The 22208-nt window shown below is 38.3% G+C and overlaps 1 protein-coding gene across 3 annotated transcripts in view; it reads left to right on the plus strand.

The window, feature by feature from the left end:
* CSRNP3 (cysteine and serine rich nuclear protein 3) overlaps positions 1 to 17577 on the plus strand; it is a 171734-nt gene extending 154157 nt beyond the window's left edge. For 2 of the 3 annotated variants that reach the window (XM_005290377.5, XM_005290380.5), the window contains exons 4-5: positions 10834 to 11130; positions 12682 to 13970. In XM_005290377.5, coding sequence (XP_005290434.1) covers positions 10834 to 11130; positions 12682 to 13716 — 1332 coding nt within the window. In that variant the 3' untranslated portion in view covers positions 13717 to 13970. Of the gene's footprint in view, positions 1 to 10833; positions 11131 to 12681 lie in introns of all 3 variants that reach the window. The other variant, XM_065561785.1, reaches the window with a different exon arrangement.
* Positions 17578 to 22208: the final 4631 nt, after the last annotated feature.

Consider the following 22208-nt stretch of genomic DNA (forward strand, 5'->3'; position numbering starts at 1 on the left):
AGACAGACATTGGAATGGATTTTAGGCAGCAGACCACAACTTTATTGACATTGGTAGGGGCTATATATTCCCTCCCATCTCATACACCAGACATTTACCTGGATCTCGTGTGAGATTATGGGGCTCCCACCAGATAACGAATAATTTGGTATAGACCTGTCCCTGAGAACTCAGCTCACTTCTGAGTCCTCTAACCCTCCGACTGCCCAGAGAATAGAGGTTACCAGCAGGGGCTTTGGGCTTCCCCATCTCCTTACAGGCACAAGATCCACTAATGAAAATCCCAGATCTCATTTACCTCTAGCGCTCTCATCCCTTTCTCTCCCTCCTGAGAGTGGCAGATACTCATTTTTGGTCCATTGACCATGCCTCCAACCCGATGAAGCAAGAGGGGAGGCACAGTTATTTTGGGGCACAGATTCTCTAACCAACCAAATCCTCTCCTGCTGAGACTAGGCGTGGAGCTGGGGAGGGTTGTTTAAAGTAGACAGTGACCTGTAGTCAGGATTTTAAATTCCTGTAAATTCCCTTTTCAGATATTGGTGTAGCAATAAAAGTTTGATTTCCATTCCATGCACCCCCTCCTCCCACTCTCAAACTACTGGATTAATTCCTGTAGCCAAATGGAAGGGCCTCACCTACAGATGGAAGGTTCTTCCCTCACTATTTCTTAGCAGCTGGTGGTGACTGTGGGGAATCTGTTTTGGGGTAGTAGGTTTACTTTGTATTGCCATCCACACACATTCAAAACTCATGAGTCAAGCCCCCAAAATCACGAGACTGATTTAAAAATCATGAGACTTTTTTTTAAAACTGGTTCTTTTTATTTGCCTTCTGATTGTTGAGCCTTTGTCGTACGTTTGGGTTTGTTTTCAAGATTTTTTCTGCAACCATGAGAACTAGAGATGTGAGAGTCTTCCATAATCAGTTTAATTCAGGACCATGGCTTTAAGAAAATAACAAATGTTGTGAGATTCACAATAAAACCACGAGAGTTGGTAACACTTTCTGTCAGAATATGTATTCCAGATACTAGTCCTGATTCTCTTCTCATTTAAAGTAGTATAGATCACTGAAGTCAATGGAGTTACTGGTGTTAAACTGTTATCAATGAGAGGAGATTTGAGCTTAGTATGTTGAGCTCATAATGGGAGCTCCACTCCCATTGATGCTAATGAGCACCATGTTGAACACTTTACTCCAATATTACTCATTCATGCCAGCTTCCTTTTTTCAAAAAGTGGTTGTGAGGAGGAAGAGGGGGAGAAATAATGTTATCATTGAATTCCATTCAGTCACAGTCAATGTTAGAAGTTTGAGGGAACATTCATTGTCTAGCCTTTTAGGCAGTCATTCTGAAGCATCAAAGATGTTTTGTTTACTTATGACAGTTGAGCCTTGTTGATTTCTATTTACGGAGATGGAAGAGCTGTTTTGCCATTTGAGCTATGTCTCAATGAACACAAGGAAGAAAGACATTACAGTTCTTAGGTGATAATATCAGTGATTATGATCTTGATTTGAAGTGTTCGGCCCAGGAGTTACATGTAAATTGCTATACAACTGCACAGAAAGCCATTTCATAAAATGAAGTAGGGAAAGATTTGTTTGAAAGTTTTTTTTTTAAATTACTGTAAAAGCTGTGTGTTAAAAAAGAAAGAAATTAATAGTTTTTATTTCAGTTCTCCTGGTTTGTTAATTTCTACATTGCATCAAATATGTGGACTCCTAGGTAGCAAACATGACATATTGTGGGCCTCATTCAGAAATGAAAATGTCTGACAAAAGGAGTGAGTATCTATGTTAGGTACTTTGTTCTACTTGATGGGAATAGTAGTTTCTTATTTAGCTCCCCCATATTATTAAAATCAAAGAAGAATTTTTAAAAAAACAAAGATTATTTTAACCATTTAAGCACGGGGCAGGTTTGGCACGCCAGCATTAACAGATCAGCAGTGGTTTGTGAAAATTCTAATTGCTGAGTCACAGCATAAAAACTATCCTGCATGGGAGGATTTGCTTTAACAAATTGTCATTTGAGGAAACATTAGTAACCTCAATAAATTCACCAGCATGACCTGAGTGATATGAAAGTTCACCGATCTGGGAACCAACATGTGTCAGCACATTTACCTTGCACCAAGCTAGACTTTGCTTTACAAATTGCAGAGGTGAGCCTCCTGAAAACAAGAGAATCCAAAGCAAAACCACCAGAAAAGAACTTAGTTGTCTACTCTACCACAGGAATAGGATTAATCTAGCAATCCTTTTCCCATTTAAAAAAAAAAAAAAGTTAAAACCATTATTCCAGGCCTTCTCCGTCTTTTTATGAGTATCTAACAGACATCAGAGAATGGACTTAAAGAATAGCTGACAAGGAACAGTATATGTTCAAGTCCAATTTTCTAGTCTCTGAATATCTGTAGGGAAGATCTCTATGCTATGTAACTGCTATATAAACTAGGTAAAATGGATAAAAAAAGACAAAATGGTATGAATATGGTGCATTTACCTTTAGCTTGTGGAGATATGTGTTTAGCACTTTACTAGAAGAGCTGTTAGCTGCATAGTAACTGCAATAGACAGGTTTGAAAGGGCTCAATTCATTCAAATTTGTCTTGGAAATGTCAGTAATGGGTGAACTGATTTAATATTTTCAATATTTGGATTTCAGCATTGCAGCTGTGCAGTTCTAAAAAATTTAATTAACCCTTAAACTCAAGAATATATATACTTCAGTGCACACAGTTATGGACAACTCCTGTGATTTTTAGAAAGGTCTATTAGATTCCTTTGATTATATTATGAATTTTTCAGCCACTCCCCCTCATTTTGAGTGTACTATGCAAGTAAATGCCAGGAGTTCTAGCAGCCAGAATCAAAAGAAAAGAAATTCACCTGCATTATTATTTTGCCCTGTTTGCACTCTGGTGAAACCTGCTGTAGAAACTAAGTTTCCTTCACCTGATTCCCTTGTGGAGAGAAATTTTCCGCTAAGGGGGTGGAGAGGAGTGTGGCATAAAGTTCAATTTCTCAGGTTTTATAGAGGCGAAGCGAATTTCACACCAAGGCCTTAAGTGTACATCAGCCCTTGTTTGGTCCTTTGCACTGTCATGAATTTCACTCTGATAGCTTTAAAATATAGACTGTTATTTCTCCCTATACCATATTTTACTCAGATTAGCAATATTGTGATATTCACAAGAGGATTTAATGCTCCTCTAAATTCTTTCAAGAAAATGTATTTTGTGACAGTTAATAGTGTCAAGCTCCCCTTTGTATTTAGCTGATAAATTGCTTATTTAGGAAGTGGTCTACAGTAACTGGGAGAAAGTGTGTCACTTTTTATTCTGTGGTTATTCTATGCCAACTAATTCAGAGTTGCTGTCACCACGCAGAAGAAAAGGTAACAATAAACTTGCCAATGAACCTTGATTATTAGCAGTTGAAAGACTTGACTATAAGTAAGAAGTCACTACTTGGCCTGAGGTATAGAACTGACTTTCGTATGACAGACTTGGGATTATGTGATCTAAAGGCTATGATCCAAACGATGCAGATTCTGACTTATTTGTTGACAAGAACACAATCCTGTTAGCAGCATGTGCTGGTTACCAATCACCCTGTTCAAGTTCAATTTCACTTGCAAGCATTCTGAGAATATGAAAACTATGAAAATATTGACATGAAGGCAACAGGTTATACAACTCAAAGAGCGAAATCAAACTGGTATGAGCGTAATCTAATGGAATGAGCACAGGACTGGGATTAGGAGACTGGGTTTAAATCATGGCACTGCCACTGCATGTGATCTTCAGCCTTACTTAAGATTGTTTTCCCACCTGTAACTGAGAAGAAGTCTGGACACCAATGTAATATGGGAATGTTTAGCAGTATTAAATTCATTAGAGTCAAATCAGTGGTTTTAGGACTGATGATAAAAGCAGAGGAAAAATTAAACAGGAATAAAATCTTGTTTAGCAATTTTTCCATATACTTAACTTTTTACCTGTCACTGGATAATTGAATTATTTATCTTTTTTGCTAGAAAGAAATTATTTAGCATTTGATAACTGAAAAAACCATGGATCATCATCAGTTCTTTGTTGGTCTTTGGAGGGTGCTAATCAAAAGTCGCCAGAAACTAACCCACATAAGAGAGATTCATTCACCTGGGAGGGGAGATATGAAGATACAGACATCTTCAAATACCCCACATGACACAGGAACATGTTTGTGGCTAAACTGTTGCAGCATAGAAACAGATTTTATTTTTATTTCTACTAAACATGAGCCCAACCTACAAAATTCACCTCCAGATCCAAAGTCTCTGAATGTTCAGATCCAGGGACCAGCAGAGAATATCTGTATTTTATCATTCCCTACCTTATTGTATTCCTCTCCAAACACATGCTGCTGTATCAGATACAAACTTCTAGCTAGCAGCTTGAAAATATTTCTCTTTCTGAATAAAAAATCTTATTTTTCTACTGTCGTAGCTTTGGACTCAGAAGAGGCAGAGGAAGAGCACCACATTTTATATAACGGGCACAGTTAATAACTGCTTGTTGTGGCTAACAAAATATTAACAGTTTGGGGGCAAACAGAACAAAATACAGATTTTTGTCACCTCAGGTAATATAAAAATGTGTGATGTTCCCTACGCCAGCACAACTTTCTTTATTAAATTTCTCCTTTTATTATTTGTATTAAACTGCTTTTAATAGCCTTTTTTTTAATTGGCTGCCACGAGTAGGAACTAAGTTTTAAATCAAGAATTATATTTTAATTTCGTACAGGCAACTGAGCACCATGGCTCTGCTTAGTAAGTGATCTGGGGAGTGTAACGAAGTGGGAATGTTCCTAATGTTTTCTCTGAATACTGTGTGGGTGCCTCAGTTTCCCCTATGCAGTTCTTAAGTATCTAGGTGGTGGGATAAGGGTGTGTGATTGTCGCAGAGTCCTAGAAAGCCAGTGTGATGCTGTCTGCACAGAGAATGGCCGATGCCCTGTCTCCTGGCAACTGATGGCCTTGGCCCCTCCCCTACAAAGATGCCAATTGAAGGTGTTGGAGAACAAAGAGATCAGGTGACCTCCTGGCCCAGGAAAGAGACAAAGGCCAGAGGAGGGGCTTGGAGAGTTTCAGTTTGGAGCTGGCTGGGAAATGGAGAGAGGCCAGATGGGGCTCTGGCCTCTTTAGCCCCAAGATGGACCTGACTGAGGGGTCCTGTTCTCTGTAACTACAAGCTGTTTTGGACTGTGTTCCTGTCGTCTAATAAACCTTCTGTTTTACTGGCTGGCTGAGAGTCACATCTGACTGCGGAATTGGGGTGCAGGGCCCACTGGCTTCCCCAGGACCCTGCCCGGACGGACTCGCTGTGGGAAGCGCACAGCGTGGAAGGGTATGCTGAATGCTCTGAGGTCAGACCCAGGAAGGTCGAAGCTGCGTAAGCAGGGCCGGCGCTTCCACTAGGCGACCCTAGGTGGTCGCCTAGGGTGGCAGGATTTGGGGGGGCGGCATTTTGCCATCCTTGGCAGAAATTCAGTGGCGAGGGTCCTTCCGCTCCGGGTCTTCGGCAGAAATTTAGCGGCGGGTCCTTCACTCGCTCCGGGACCCGCCGCCAAAGTGTTCCGAAGACGCAGAGCGGAAGGACCCCCGCTGCTGAAGACCCCAGGCCCCCTGAATGCTCAGAGGAGGAGCACTGCTGCCTAGGGCGGCAAAAACCCTGGCGCCGCTCCTGTGCGTAAGCTTCTTTCAATGGAGACAGTCTGCTCACAGAGAGGAGGCTCACCCAGAGTCCTGACTGGCTTCGTATGGAGTAGTTCCAGAGCATCGCCCCGGTGACTCTGTGACTGGGGGAAGGGAAAGTAACTGCAAGGTGTTAATGTAGAAAGTTCTGTATGCTCAGGTTAGTAAGACTAGTATAGATGGGTCCATAGTGTATACTGGGCAGAGAAAACATGCTAGCACCTCTCTAGCAAAAAATGTGTTAAAGCATAGTTCACAAGGGAGGTTTTATCTTTTGCTAGCTAGTGTGGGGAGGGCTGACATCTAGGGAAACAGAAAAGAAGAAGAATATGAAGGTTTTTCAAGAGAAGTTTTAAAGATGCCTATATATAACTGTGAAAAGAGAACTGGAAATATCAGAGCATAAAGGATTTGAATATTATGGGGCTAACAAACATGGCAGCTGAAATGAAAATCAGTGGGGATTAAACTCTGAAGGTTGCAATTTGTTTATAAAAGTCAAAATACATTGGAAAGAGGAAGAAATAGTATGTTGTAAAGGAAGTTCTAGCAATGGCAGTCTAACTTTGTAAGAAGTACAGGTAGTGATGAAATATTAACAGAGGACATACTACTGTACACTAAGGAAATGTCGTCTTGTTTGTTTATTAGTAAGTATGCCCACCTGCCAGTCGGGAATTGGGGGTCAGCTCCTTGATTGGGGCAGGGAGTTCCTTTAATCCTGAGTTTGCAAGGAAATGGGTGAATGATCTGTCAGATCTTTTCAGTATTTAACATCTATGATTGTTACTACTCAAGACTGGAGGCCACAAAGACAGTAAACTCTCGATAGGAATTCACTTTCTAGACTACTTGAACAATGGCATGAAATGATAGCTATAATACAAAAGGTTGTGCAAAGGGCAAACTGTTAACAGAAGTGGGAGACTTAAGGTACCTAAGACCAAGCAGAGCATATAGTAAATAAATGCAGCAGTAGTTATATGGATACGATACAGGACTGCTTCCTTATACAGTATGTAAAAGAAGATACAACTAGAAAGAGAGTAACAGAGATGGCAGGATTAAGTAGTAGAGAAGGGGGAGTATCTAAGCAACAATGGTAATTTTACCATATATAAACATAAAAAACCATAACAGAATTGGAAGCACATGCACTGACTGAATTTAAGTATTATGCATATACCTGAAACAAAAATTCAAAAGTGATAGCAGGTTGAGCAGAAAAGGATGAAGAATATCTGTTGTTATAATGAAAGTGTAGAGCATGTATTTGAATATATATTTCCTTATGGATAGGAAAATATTCAGATAAACTCACTGGATACCAGATCTTGAGGTCCTTATGCTGATTTTACTCAATCCTTACTCAAGTATGCTCCCACAGGAGTACAGAATAAGCTAATATGAACAAGGCTTGAGATTTTGTCTGAGTAAAATTGGAATGAGAACCTCAGGATTTGGCCCTGAGTTTATTGGTGCCTCAAATTGTGGCATCAGAGATCTGAAATAATAAATCCAAACAAAAGGTGCTGTATTGGTGAATGTGTGATCAAAGTTGTCTCCTTTACATTCGGTATTTTTTTAAATTAGTGTGTAAATGTGACATTAGGTGAGGAATTAAACCTACAGAAGTCACAAATTCAGAGATATGGGCCCTGATCCCCTGCGGGTGTAAATCAGCACACCTTCATTGAAATCATCGTGCTCAGGAAAGATGAAGACTGGGAATGTATGCATTTGGTTTTCCACTTAAACAAAATATTTTTTTATAACACTAACAAAGGAAGCCTCACTTCACAAAACAAATTTGTATTACTGCACTTGCTGAAATGTTTATGCTTTGTTTGTAAAAATATATTGAATATCTCAGTATCAGACCACAGTGCTCAATCTTGAAATTGGAAGGAATGTACAATTTGTGGGATCCAGATGTGCCCTCTTTGGGGAAATGTTTTTAAATACTTGCCATTTGGTCCACTCTCAAGTCAAATGGTTTTCTCTTCAGAAGTATTTTTATGAGCCCCAGAAATGTACTCTCTGGTAGGGATAATTAAGCAGTGAGCTCCATCGTCGACAAGGAAATTAGTCCAACGCTACCTTCAAACTGGGAAGCCAGGCATATGTTAGAGCAGTCTAAAGGGCTGAGTTGGTCCTTGGATCCAAGGAATGTTAAGGTGAATTAAAGCCACCTTTTCCCTTGCAATCCCAGGCTTTCACCCAGGCAGCTTGGCTGGAACAGCGAATCTGGACCCGTGCTCTCACGTGAGGTGCACTTACTCAATTGTGGTGGTGCTTGCTGGATTGGAGTGTTATAAATTTAAGACAAAGAATGCTAGTATATGAAAAGGTGACATTTGGATGGTTGTGTTAAGTCCTGCCAGGTGTCTTATTCTAAAATGATGTATTAATGAGAGGAAAAAGATACATTAGAAAGTAACAGAATATCATCAACAATACTCGTCCATCCCAAAGGATATAGCATGGTTTCTTGAGTCTTTATATAACTGAGTTCTCAGAGGCATATATAATTCAGAAAAGAATAGAAATTTAATATATTTATCCCTGCACCTTACACCATTCTCCTTGAATGTATACAATTGCATCCAAAGGGCTGGTATTCTCAAAAGGCCAAGCACTGAAGTTCTTACTCAGCTTTTACTAATGTCAGTGGTTTCTTTGCCTAAGCAAAGACTTCAAGGTATCTGTGGCCAAAGATACTCCTGGACTCCACTACTGTAACTTTATCATAACGAATGGTAATGAGAAGGAAGATAAGGAAATTCTGTCCTTGTTTCATATCAACAAAGGAGCATACGATGAAATTAAAAGATGGCAAATTCAAAATTGATTAAATGCTTTTTCACACAAAGTGTAATTAGATTGTGGAACTCACTGCCACAGGAAGTCATTGAGTCTTAGGACTTGGCAAGATTCAGAAAGGGATTGGACATTTATATGGTTAATAAGAATATCCAGAGCTGTTATAATTAATGATAATAGATTTTTGGAAGGGATTTTAAATCTCATGCTTCAGAATTTAACCAATCTCCAACTATTATAGATCAGGACCAAATGACAGGGGCCGATCACTGCACATCTGTATATTGCAGGATTCTTGCACCTTCTTCTAAATTATCTGGTACTGGCTATTGCTAGAGGCAGGATACTGGATTAGATGGACCTCTGGTCTGATCTAGTACAGTAATCCCTTTGTTCCTATACAGTAATCTCTGTGTTCCTAAATGTAAAGCACAGTACTATATACTCTGACCTTTCTCTGATTCCATGTTGTGATGGGATCCCCCGGGGATGCAGCCTGGAACTGTGGCACCACTATGCCCCCTTAACTCTCTCCAGCCTGGGCTGTCTCTCACAATGCCTTGCTAGTGACTAGCAGCAAACCTCTCCAGGAGCTGTGATCACTCAGCACAACTGCATGTGGAGCCCCACACCCAGCTATATTGCATGAATGCTCCCAGAGCCACTCATGAATCACACAGAGAAAGGCACTAGAGCTAAGTCCTCCCAGCACTGTACCTCAGGAATATACCGTCTTGCACTGCTCAAGATGGGCAGTGCAAATTTATTAATTGGTTCACCGCTTCAACAATTGAAACTGGATATACACCAGCCTTTGCAAAACCTGAACAGATTTGCCCCACACTTCATACAAACTCACTGGTAAAGATAAACAATTAAACAAATTTATTGACTATACAAGGTAGATTTTAAGTGATAGGCAAAAAGTCAGTTAGTTACCAAAAGTAATAAAATATAAGCACGCAGTCTAAACTCTCAACCTTATTAGACTAGGCAACATCTAGATTAAGCAGTTTTTCTCACCCTGATGGATATTGCAGTCCTTAATATACCTGGGCCAATACCTTAAACCTGAGCCAATCTCCTCTGTTGGAGTCTTGTCTTCTTCTCAGTGTCTGAGTTGCTTGCAGTGTAAGTGGGGGCAGGAGAAGGGCCCAGCATGTGGCCACTGTGTCTGTTTTATACCCTCAGTCCATGTGCTTGGAAAACACAATTCCAGGCATGTCTGGGGGCATTGCTGAGTCTCCAGGCAAGGTGACCTCATGCAGGTGAGTCATTGCATTGTTACTCCCTTGCTAGACAATGGTTGTAGATGGGTTGATTGATACCCCATCCAGGTGTTGGTTACTTTCCTTGCTGTTGCCGCTGGGGAGGTAATATCTGGCTAATTCCCCAATTTACAGCATGTTTTAGTGACAACACAATTCTCATAACTGCATATGCATTAATGATATGCATATGTGGATAGAGAAATGACTTTTAGCAGATCATAACCTTTCCCCTGATACCTTACAAGGCATGCTTTATATGTAAGATCACAATTATATAAAAATGAGGAATATGGGGGTTCCAGGTTGCTGCCTGAAGGTATAGAATGTCACACACACACACGTACTTTGCACACAAATTCTAACTCTGGTAATGTTTTCCTTGGGTACTTGTGTCTCAAATGCCAACAACACAGTACATAATAGTATTTTTCTTCTGGTGTGTTTCTCCATTTTTACTCCACTGATGGAGTAATAATTATTCCTGCAAAGACCGTTTAGTTTGTGAATAGCTGTCATGATTTCAGCCATGATTGTATTGTCTATACACAAAAGGGCATATTGATCCTAACACTAACGTTGCCCATTGGTTTTAGTTAATCCTTTTCCTGCACTTTGCTGTCACCATAAAGCACTGACGAAGAATTTTAAAATGTCAACTCCTAGCAATATGGGGGATAATATTATTGTTTTTTCTTCCATATTTTGCAACTATAGGTGAAAATCTGAATTCTCAATTATTCATTTTTATTTCCATGACAATTCCGAAAGGAATGACATCTGAAATAAATTAGTCTCTTCAGAAGAAAATCTATTAAGAATCCTTGACTTACTGAATATCAGTTTTACAGAACCATGTATAATACTGTATATTCTTAGTGTTCTTATAGTTCACATACAAACAAATACATTATAATTAATATGTTCTCACTAAAAATTTTAGTTTCAGGAAGTGTATAGTCTTAATACTGTGTTAACTGCTCTATATCATAGATGACAAAGAATGGTACAGTGGAATCTGAAGAGGCTAATACTCTGACATTGGATGACATTTCTGATGATGATATTGATTTAGACAACACAGAAGTAGATGAATACTTCTTTCTACAACCTCTACCAACAAAAAAACGTAGGGCGCTGCTACGAGCCTCTGGAGTGAAAAAGATTGATGTGGAAGAAAAACATGAGCTGCGGGCTATCCGCCTATCCAGAGAGGATTGTGGTTGTGACTGCCGAGTGTTCTGTGATCCAGAAACGTGTACTTGCAGCCTGGCAGGCATAAAATGCCAGGTAAAGAGCTATATTACAGACATTTCTTACTAGCAGGGCATAAACAACCCACAACAGAGGTATTATGGGTAATGAATTACTAAATGCTGAAATTTGTGGGTCTCAAAACCAGTAAAATAAATATATAGATATAGATATATAAAAATATGGTTTTTATTGTAGTTAGTTTGAAGACATGCAATAACTGGCATTTCCCCCTCTGAATACAAATGCTCAGCTCCTCATATTCTTCTATGGGCCTTTAACCAAACATCCAACAGAGGAGTCACTAACCTATATGACTGCTGATTTCACAAGATTAATTTTTATTTTAGAAATACTGTATATCTTTTCCCCTGAGTATAACTCTGCAGTTACTTCAGATTGTATGTTTCCTAATTTATAATCTCAAGTAGTTTTGAATCAAATATTAAAATCAAAACTCAGAGTAAGAACCAATAAATAAAGCATGTTTTACCGTCTTTCAATTAATACGTGTGATAGAATCATAAATGTTAGAGCTGGACCATTGGTATTAGGTCATCTAGTCTATCTCTTTGACAATCAAAAATGTATTCCCTAATGTACATTTACTGGTGGTTTCTACAGGATCATTTTAAGTGTCCCAAGGAAGGAAGCTTCATCAGTTCCATTGGGTCACTATTATACAGCCCAGTAGATCTCACCATCATTGAGTTTCTCTAAATTTTCCTTTTTAATAATTTCTTAAATCTGCCTAAACTCATCCTACGACCCTCAGGTATTTACCCTCTTGAATATTCATAGACTGTTTTCAGTTCTGCGTTGACAGGGATATGGACTACATCACCTTGGGGGGCCTCTAATTTTGCACCTGCATTTGAGTGCAGGTAGGTGAAAACGATAAAATTTAGGCATCTAACTACAGTACCTGATTTCTGGATCCAATCAGGCGGGTAGATATCTAAATTCTATTCTTTCAGCCTACAGTTCATTGTGTCTACAATAGTGTATCCACAATTGACTGGAGCCTCATTTAAAATTTGTCCCAGTTTCTATTTCTAACTTCTGTGGTCATTTCTCCCCTTAGTTATTGTTTGGTCAAGCTGTCTATATTTAATTTTTTAAAAACCCCACCTTTCTGCACAAGCCATTCCCTCCTAATTATTAATCATTTTTGTTTCTTTCATCTGATTTCCATCCAGTATATCAGCTTCTTTCTGGTAATGAGGGCCCAAGGAATGACCACAGTATTTCAGGTGTGGTTATAGCAGAGCCATAGAAAGATAAATCATTTATCCCTTGATCCACATTGTGATGTATGAAACCTAAAACTGTATATAGTCCTTTTGTTTTCTGCTACATCACATTGTAAATCCATGTTTAATTTTCTGTTTTGTATGATATTATTGCTTTCCAGGTTCTCCTTTCCAGTGAATATCTTTGCTTTGGTTTATTTTTCCATATATGTTGTACTGTGCACTTTCCACAAATGAATCTCATTTTGTTATTTTATGCTTCTAGTCTCTCTAGTGTCTGTTGCATCATTGGGTTTATTGTACATATGGTTAATCTGTATTCTCTTTTTAAAAGGTGGATCGTATGTCTTTTCCATGTGGTTGCACTAAAGAAGGGTGCAGCAACACAGCAGGTAGAATTGAATTTAACCCCATCCGTGTACGGACTCACTTTTTGCATACAATAATGAAGCTTGAATTGGAAAAAAATAGAGAGCAGCAAGTTCCTGCACTAAATGGTTGCCACACTGAGGTAAGTGCTCACACTAGTTCTCTGAGTACAGCACCCCACCCGGTAGAATATTCACTTGCAGAGAATTTTGAGATTGAAACTGACCCCCAGGCTGCAGTGATGCACCTGCAGTCTGCTGAAGATTTGGATTGTCCTGGGGAAGAGGAGGAGGAGGAAGAAGATGGAAGTAGCTTTTGTAGTGGAGTTACAGATTCTAGTACACAAAGTTTAGCACCCAGTGAATCTGATGATGATGACGATGATGAAGAGGAGGAGGAGGAAGAAAAAGCAGATGATTTTGTGGAAGGCATGGGGTCCCATGCCGATGTGGTGCCTCTTCCTTCTGTCCTTTGCTATTCTGATGGCACTGCAGTACGTGAAAGCCACTCTAAAAATGCCTCATTCTATGCTAACTCTTCAACTCTGTATTACCAAATAGAGAACCATGCCCCTGGCAGTAATAACCAGATCACTGAGACCTATTCAGAAAGGGACACTGTTAAAAATGGTAGTCTTTCTCTGGTGCCTTACAATATGACTTCAGAGCAGTTTGTTGACTACACACGGCAATCAGAGGAAAGTTACAGCAGCTCTCATTACCCTTCTGCAAACCCCTCTGTGATAGTTTGCTGCTCCTCTTCAGAAAGTGATAACAGTGTTCCATGTAATAGTTTATACACTGAACATAGGCCAAGCCACCCTCAAGTGGAATTTCACTCATACTTGAAAAGTACCTCTCAAGATGGATTTGTTTCAGCTTTGAACGGTGACAGTCACATACCAGAGCAAGCTGCTGAGAATTCTATAAGCCTTTCAGAAAAGAGCAGACTGCATGAAGAGTGTATCAAATCATCTGTAGTGGAAACAGTACCTGTTTAATTTATTAAGATATTCTAGGACTGAATCCCTTTATTTAAATGCACTCCAATTGGATTTCCTAGAATCATAATTTTTTAAGCTGTGGACTAAGAAAACTTGGACTATGGTTAATATTCCAGACACATTTTGTTTTTTTCTTTCAAGCTACATGGCTGTGGCATTGCACAAAAACAGTTCATGTAAAGATTAAAAACAGAAATCAAACTGTCTTTTGATAGAAAATGTATAAATTAAAAATATATACATATTTCAAAGTAGCCTACCTGTCAAACTATGTGGAACCTGCCAAGCTATCTGAATCAAAGCTTCATGTTTTTGATTGTTGGGCCTGTGCAAGATTGTTAAACTGATACTTTGAAATAATCATGTTTAGAGTCCTACATTTTCAACATATCTGAAAAAGATAGTGACTTTTTATGTAAAAGTAATTAATGTATGAAAAAGGTTTAGGTGTTCTGTACTGTATTTTATTTATGGTAGTTTAGTACTCATGTTTTGATAAAAATGAACAGCATGTTCATTTGAGTTGAAAATCCATAGCTAGTTCAGCAGAGCATGCCCACGTAAATTTCATCTGGCGTACCATATACATTTTTTATAACTACTCTTAGCAACTGATCTTAAAATACATTCTTTACAATTCATTACGTCTGTTTTTACTCTTTTTGACAGACAAATCTGTGAGTAAGGGGGCATTTATATTTTGTATAAAGGTGAAAGGTAGGACAATCCTCCATTAATGTCTGAATCAATGACAACCCACAGTTAACTCCCCCTAGAGAAAATTGATGTTGTGTATAAGGACAAAGCAGTAGTTTATAAACTTGCACAGCACCTTTTAGTCCCAGAAATATTCAGCTTACTAATGCACTTTAGTGCCATTTTGCAGTACCTTATTAATTGTGGGTACTGTGAACTATTTTGGAGATATGCCATAGCTCCAGATTGTGAGATCTATATAATAGACCGGCATCTTACAATTCATTGTAATAAAACTGATACAAGTTTTCCCAAGCCAGTATATGAATGCTTAAATAAGTAATTAGTAAGAGCAAAGAGTCATTCTGTTAGGAGGTTAAAGGAAGCATGGAAAACCGTTTACGTTTTTCTAGATTCTTCTACCTATTTAGCAATCTTTACAAAATAAGAGCCTGATCCAAAGCCCATTGAAGCCGTTCAGTGGGCTTTTGATCAAACCCTAAATGTACAAAGTCACTTAATTACTCTGATGATAACAGTATTAGGTACCAGAATCTGTATATTCAACTAGGACACTAGTGTCAGAAGTTTTATAGTTGTGAAAATTTGTAGGCAAATTCTAATGCATTACGTGCATCATTCATTATAACCTGATTTTCATTTTACTTTTTAAAAGGGACAATGAGAATTACAACACATGCTGCATCCCAACCCTTAAATTATCTGGACTTGGTTTTTCTAGAGAAGAACTTCTTCTAGGAGTTCATTTTCAACACGTTTATTAGATATACCTAGCTGTGCATTGCCTTATTTTAAAATGCAATAGGACACTTCTTAAACTGTTTTGATATTTTGGTCCTTCTACTGATATTGAAGTATCATTATATATCTGTTAGTTGGAAATGATTGTCTTTTTTGTCAAATTACAGCATCTGCTGCTTAATTTTTATCTCTGTCAAATTGAGTTTTTTTAGGGGTACAGATGTAAGCATATTGTAGATTTCAACTCTGTACCAATTCTTCTTCTGCTGAATCACTTTTTATAAAATCAGCTACAATGTTCCAGGTAGAAAAACTATCATGCTAAAAAGATGTTCTCTGAAAAAGAAGTTGTGACTTAATGGCTCTTTTATGAAACCATTGCACACCATTTTCAAGTCAATTGTTTCACACTAAATTGGCAAAATATTTTTATATTTTCTCGTAACATGAGGGAGCTGTTTTGTTTATTTGTTCCCACATTGATTCATGAATGTCTTCATTGGGATTCCTTTGAGATAAAAGCCCTGGTTCAATAAGAATTGCATACTTCATTTGCATGGCATTCCTGTCTCCTGGGAAAGTGCAGACCGCTTGGACTTGCTGTCTAAAGTAGCCATTCTAGCAAGTCATCTGTTCCTTGTTCACAGTAGAAACTTCTTTTCTTTCCCTGAAGGGTGTGTAGTCAGTTCAGACAGGTGTTCTCAGCTTTGACACAGCAAATGGTATTCTTTATTTTTAAAGAGAAACAGATTAGAAACATTGGATAAAAAGAAGTATGCAGGTTACTGATAATATTGTCTTGATAACAGAGCTCTCTTAATTTACAGAGCCCCTGTAACAAATCACTGGGCACATGTGTACACATCACAGAAACCTGGCACACGCCACACTAGCACTTAAAGCACAAACCTCTAGCTAACACAGTACCTGTGAGTGAGTAGCAGGTTCTTAACTTCAGTGTGGATTGGCCACTAGAAGGAGACATAATTATGCACATTTAACCAATGTATTACGTTCTGGTGAAAATAAGATTTTTACTTCATTATTTGCCCTGTTATGGAGCAATAAGAAATTATTTTCTTAGTCTCTAACTTTCCACATGAAGAAAATCTTCAGCGACATTAGAAAGAAAAACACTCAGAAAAGTAAGTAATTACGTAAAGCACGTCTCAACTAGCTTTAAAATAGCGAGATGGCTGCTGCTGTGCTTCTTCGTTACCATTTATAGTGCAATAGAGTTCAGAGAATCTGATCAAGATGGGCCCCCTGTGCTAGGTGCTGTATAACCATCTCTAGGTCCTGAGACCTGCTATTATAGTATTAGAACTAAACATGGGCCCTGCCCGCAAGAGCTTACAATCTAAGACGACACACAACATACAAAGGGATGGGAATAGGGAGGTGATTAAATAATATTTTGCTATATTTTCCACAAGTAAAGTTGGGAACAGTTATGAGGAGTCAAAAGACATAGTAGCTGGAGTTTGAATTTGGAGGAAAAGAGCCACTGGCTTAAGGCAGTGCTTTTCAACCTGTGGGCCACAGACCTCTGCGGGGTCACAAACTATTTCTAAGATTTCCAAAGGGGGCTGCACATCCATTTGAAGTTTTTTAGGAGTCCGCAAATGAAAAAAGGTTGAAAACCACTGACTTAAGGAAAAGCTTTGTTTTGTGGTTTGGTTAAACCTTGAGATTTGTTAGTGCTTTTCAACCTCCTTCCCTTGGCCAACCTATAGTGCCCTACTGCTCAGTTAATAGTAATAGATTTCCTGTGTTGGTTGCTAATACTTTCACTTTTGTAAACCTTATTTCCATGTGCTAAAAGGGTTATGTTGTTAAATTGCAAATAGCCATGTGTGTCTTCTGTACAGATTTGGCACATCGTTTGTTGCCACATTTATGTTAATGATTGGTCTCCATTCCTTGTTTGTGCTTAAAAAGCTTTACATCCCTAAGATACTTGATGCCTGGTAATAGACATTGACAAGAAACAGGATAGTTTTGAAAGTCATTCTGTAAATTGAGACAAGGTGGGTGAATGAGCTACTGGTATTTATTGGACCAACTTCTGTTGGTGAAACAGACAAGCTTTTGAGCTACACAGGGCTCTTCTTCAGGTCCTGAAGAAATGTCCTGAAGAAGAGCTCTGTATAGCTCAAAAGCTTGTCTGTTTCATCAAGAAAGTTGGTCCAATAAAATATATTACCTCCCCCACCTTGTCTCAGCAGCGTCCTGGGACCAGCACAACTGCAACAACACTACAAACAGTCTGTAAGGTGGCAGACCATGCTTTCTTTGGAAATATGTTCCTAGTACTCTTTTTCCCCTAATAATTTATGTACTTGTAACACTAAAACATTTTCTTCTGGTACAACATAAAAGAATTTGCACACTGAAGATTAGTAAAAACAGCACAGAACTGACTGCATTTTTTCCTAATGAAGTAAATCTAGCTTCTCTTGGAAGATACAACCAACTAGCTTGCATATTAAGCTTTAACTAAAGTTAAATATGAAGCTAGAAATTTGCTGGCAAAATTATGGCAATTGTAATTGTTTCCAAGGAGCTATAACTCATTCCAACTGGAACATTCACTTAAAAAGAAAATTGGCCAGGAAAAAAAATGCAACAATTATCTAAAATTGTATTGTTATGTTTCATAAAAAAAATTCTGATTGAGTGCATGCCAGAGAGATGAGTAAATTTTGATGTAAAATTATTATTGATAAAGCCGGCCATTTAAAATTGTACAAATTACTAATTCTTTGTTGAGTTCTAACAACAATAGTTCCATTTTATACCTTTGCATTTGCCTTGGGTCAGGGAAATTCTGATCAGTTATCAACAAACAGCACTCACACCTGCAAAGCCTATTACTCAAAGAAACCTGTTATTAATAGTTATATTTGGTTCAGTCCTCCCATTGATTTTTTTAAAGTGCTCTGAGTTTCTCTAAAATGTCATAGTACTAGTTGTAATAACATTCTACAAAATGTCCAGTATTCATGGTTTTGTTACTCACTAGAATGCTCATAGATTGGGGGCCAAATGCTCAATTTAATTTTGTGTGGCCTGCATCACCACATGTTTTGAGAAATTCATTCACGCAACAGTAACCTCTCAGCTGGGAGCAGACTCTTCAATAAACCAAACCTGGCTGTTACAGGTTACATAAAAACCTCAGCAAGACAGATAATTTATTTTGTCATGGTTTTTAATATTTAAAGTTGTGTTTGGCATTGTGGGAGGCAGCATTGCCTAGCGGAGCACTGGACTGGGATTTAGGCGACCTAGGTTCTATTCCTAGCTCTGCCAATGGCCTGCTTTGTGACTTTGGATAAGTTACGTTACCTCTTTGTGCCTCAGTTTCCCCATCTGTAAAATGGGGATGATGATACTGAGTCTTGACTCTGCTCCCCCTCCCCAGCACACTACCCAGCATATCTGAGCCAGGGCAGGGGGGAAGTCATCTGCTACCAGCATAGATCACTAGCAGATTCCTGCCCCACTGAAGCAAGGGAGGAACCAGCCAGGGCAAGAATTATGTCTCTGGCTCAATTCTTTCCCTGGACTGCTCTGGGGCAGTGCAGTTGTGCATCACTCAGAGCTAGAAGGAAAGAGACAATCTGGTCCATTGTAGTGTTTTAAGAGGATCTGCTGAATAACAGATTAGCCTGGTGGGTTAATGATCGTGCTCTACATTGTAGCCTGGCGACCTGGGCTTGATTATTGCTCTAATTGTTTCATTTCCTGAATCATTCAGGGCTGAAGGCTGTGTACCATGGGGATGATAAAAAAAGGCAAATCCTCAGGTCTTAGTCAGGGATGTGCAGCTCCCCTGGTGGGGCCAAAGAGCAAATATAGCCTTTATTGTGCTTACAAATCATTTGATGTAAAATATTAATAATAATAAATGGTAGAATTAACTCAGATGATAATATATTCTATAGAATTTATTTCTAAAATATAAAGTCTGAGCAGTATTTTTTTAAAATTAATAGTAGAAAACTACTGTTATTTTCAGAAAATAAAACAGATGTAAGCAAAGGGCCCAGTTCCTTAACATGTTCCATAATGAGTATGAGAAATCTCAAAATTTGCTTCTTAAAAAAATTTCCAACATTCTTTTTAAAAAAATGCACTTTGTTTAATTTTGCTGTTCTCAGTGATCACTTGACATGCTAATAATTCTCTTTTTTCTCCAAGAGGGATGCAATCCAAAGCAAGAAAATGGTGATGTAAGAAACAAGTTTTCTTGATTAGTTACAAAAATAGAGTATATAAAGTACAAGAGCTCTCCAGGGGTCTTTATTTTCCCCTAGAATTACAAGGCAACTTCCAACTTACTTGGTATTAATGTGCCACAGGTAGCATTGTTATCTGGGGAGAAGGGTTTTAAATTCCTTTTGTGAGAGCTGCTTGAGTTCCCTGCCTCCCAAGCAGCCTACATTATGGCATTTACTATAGACATCTCCAGTTCACCTGGCACACACGTTTTGAAGAATTTAGTGTTTTGTAGCTTTGCTCTGTTTGTATCTTCCCTGAAAAAGTTTTGCTTTGAGATGAGGCTTTACATTAAGGAAGAGCTGAAATGTGGGTCTAAAATGAGGTATGTCTCTCTGAAAAGGGAAGGTTGAGAGGTATATTGAGTGTTAGTGTTCTGGAGGACCCAAGGTTGGCAGATGGTGCATCAGGGTGTCCAGTAGCACAGAGGGGACACTGTCGTTTGCTCCTGGAGGCTAAAGAGCCACACCCAGGGAGCTTTACAGCTTGGCTTCTCAGATGGAAAGTCTCCCGTTTTTCAAATAGACCCAGAGAAAATGAAGAGGCAAATGTATTATTTATTTGTTTAATCCTTTTTTACTTACGCCTCAGCAGTGATTGAGTCTGTCAAACTGTTCATACTGTAGAATGTTCAACAGATGCTTTTGTTGAACCTCAAGTGGTAACAAGTCCACAAGAAAATGAAAAGAACATGTTGCCCTGTGTTTAATATATGTACTTCCTTTCCCCCATCCCCCACTCCTGCATAAAAGGTTTCCACAGCAGCCAAGGAAAGCCTAAATAGTTTTATATACTGTCTGGAGGAATAATGGAAAATATATTGACAAACATGGCTCCAGTCTTAACCATGCACCCAGTTAATGCATCTGCGCTGACATGGATTTTTTTGGAAGAAGGCCTTCGTTATCTTGATGGCAAAGGAAAAGTTTCATAAAAAGGGCAAAAATTGAGATAAAGAGGGGCCCAGAGCAGGCACCATAAGTCTGTCTTCACTAGAAATTAAGTTGTGTTAGAACATGACATGAGTTGTGTTAACTAATGTTGTTAAACACAACTTTGCAGCAAGTATGTACAGGAAAAAGACGTTTAACATCATGTCAGCTGGTCATGAGCAAACATCAGTGAAACCATAGGTTTAATCACAACCAGTGGATAGTGTGAAACACAGCTTGCCCCTGTCTACCCTGACTGCAAAGTCATGTTTAACATTGAGTTAGTTGACACAGCTCCTCAGGATCTTGTTCTAACATGACCTAATTTCCAGGTATCAACAAACTATAAGAGTAAAGAAGACATATAGGTCCTCCTGAGTAAGGGAGTTAGGCATTCAGCTCCCAGTAAGAGTCAATGCTAGTTGGACACCTAACTCCCTTAGACTCCTATGAGCCCTATTTTTTTCTGGATTACTGATGTGGGCCTACATTTTTGTTTTGGATTATGTGTGAAAGCCAGCCCTTTTGGTATGCTTGGGGTTTACTGTGAAACCACCCATCCACAGGTGAGTCTTTGATATGCAGGCTAACCCTGGTGTTTCAGGCTTCTCAACAGGGTTATATTTTTGTGTGCACTGCCAGCTGCTTCTCTTAAAACAAACAAACAAAAAAATGTCTTGCTGTTATGTGAACATGTGCCACTCTACTTTATTTTCAAATTGTTCCGCACAAAAGAACTATTAGGGTAATTTTATGTGTAACTATTTCAAAATATGAAGTGTTGTAGTGAATGTTCACATAACAGCAAGACTTTTTTTGTTTTATATATATTATATATATAATGCCCATAACTGGGCCCTTCTTTTAATTGACTGACTGTAGGCACTTCTATGGAAATATGTCTGAAGTGTAGTTTGTGAAAAATGTTTTAAAAGTGTTTGATGTAAAATAAGCGCTAGACATTTAACAGTGCAGAATTAGTCAAAATCTGTAGATTACAAATCTGTTCCTAACAGCCTCAGCCTGTAATAGTGTCTTAGTAAAGTTGATCTGCTTTATTTTAGTTAATCGCATTTCTGGTGTAATAGCCTTTTGAAAATAAAATTATTAATACATATGTACTGGTTAATACCTGTGAATATAGAATATGGCACTTCGTTATTTTGATATGGTTTCACTTAAAACTGATAGAGTATATCAATTTTGTAAGAAAAGTCATTCAGCATTTATTATAAAGACATTTTTCATGTTAAAAATACCTTTGGTTGGTCGAACAAATATCTGCTATGTAAAATTTATATTGTCTACCATGGCCATATATTTTAAAAGATTCAGCAATATATGTGCAAGAATATTAACGGTGCTTCTGAAACTCTGTGAGCTCACAGTTGGTGATAAAAAGACAGTAAGTAATATGGTTAATATTATATTAAATCACAGGTTCAAAAGCACTTTGAGTTATTTGTCCTTCAAACAGATATAACCAATTCAATTGTTAAATACAATGGGAATTGCAGTGTAACAGTATAATTATACAGTAGTAGTTGATTTAAAAATTGTATATAACTCCTAACTAACAATTTTTGAGAAAAATAGTTGTACTGCCATATAATTAAAATATTTTATTTTCCATTATAACTGGTCTTACATGCTAAAATTATGAGGGTTTCAACAGTAAAGCAACATTTTATTTATTGGACTGTTTTCAAACTGAGAAGTGAATGGAAAGAGAGTTCATCTTGAAATCAAAATACCTACGTACATGAAAATCATTGAACATTACAAATTCATGATGAGTTACACATTTCCTAGATT

The sequence above is a fragment of the Chrysemys picta genome, chromosome 11 (genome assembly GCF_011386835.1).
Source record: "Chrysemys picta bellii isolate R12L10 chromosome 11, ASM1138683v2, whole genome shotgun sequence".
Lineage (NCBI taxonomy): Eukaryota > Metazoa > Chordata > Testudines > Emydidae > Chrysemys > Chrysemys picta.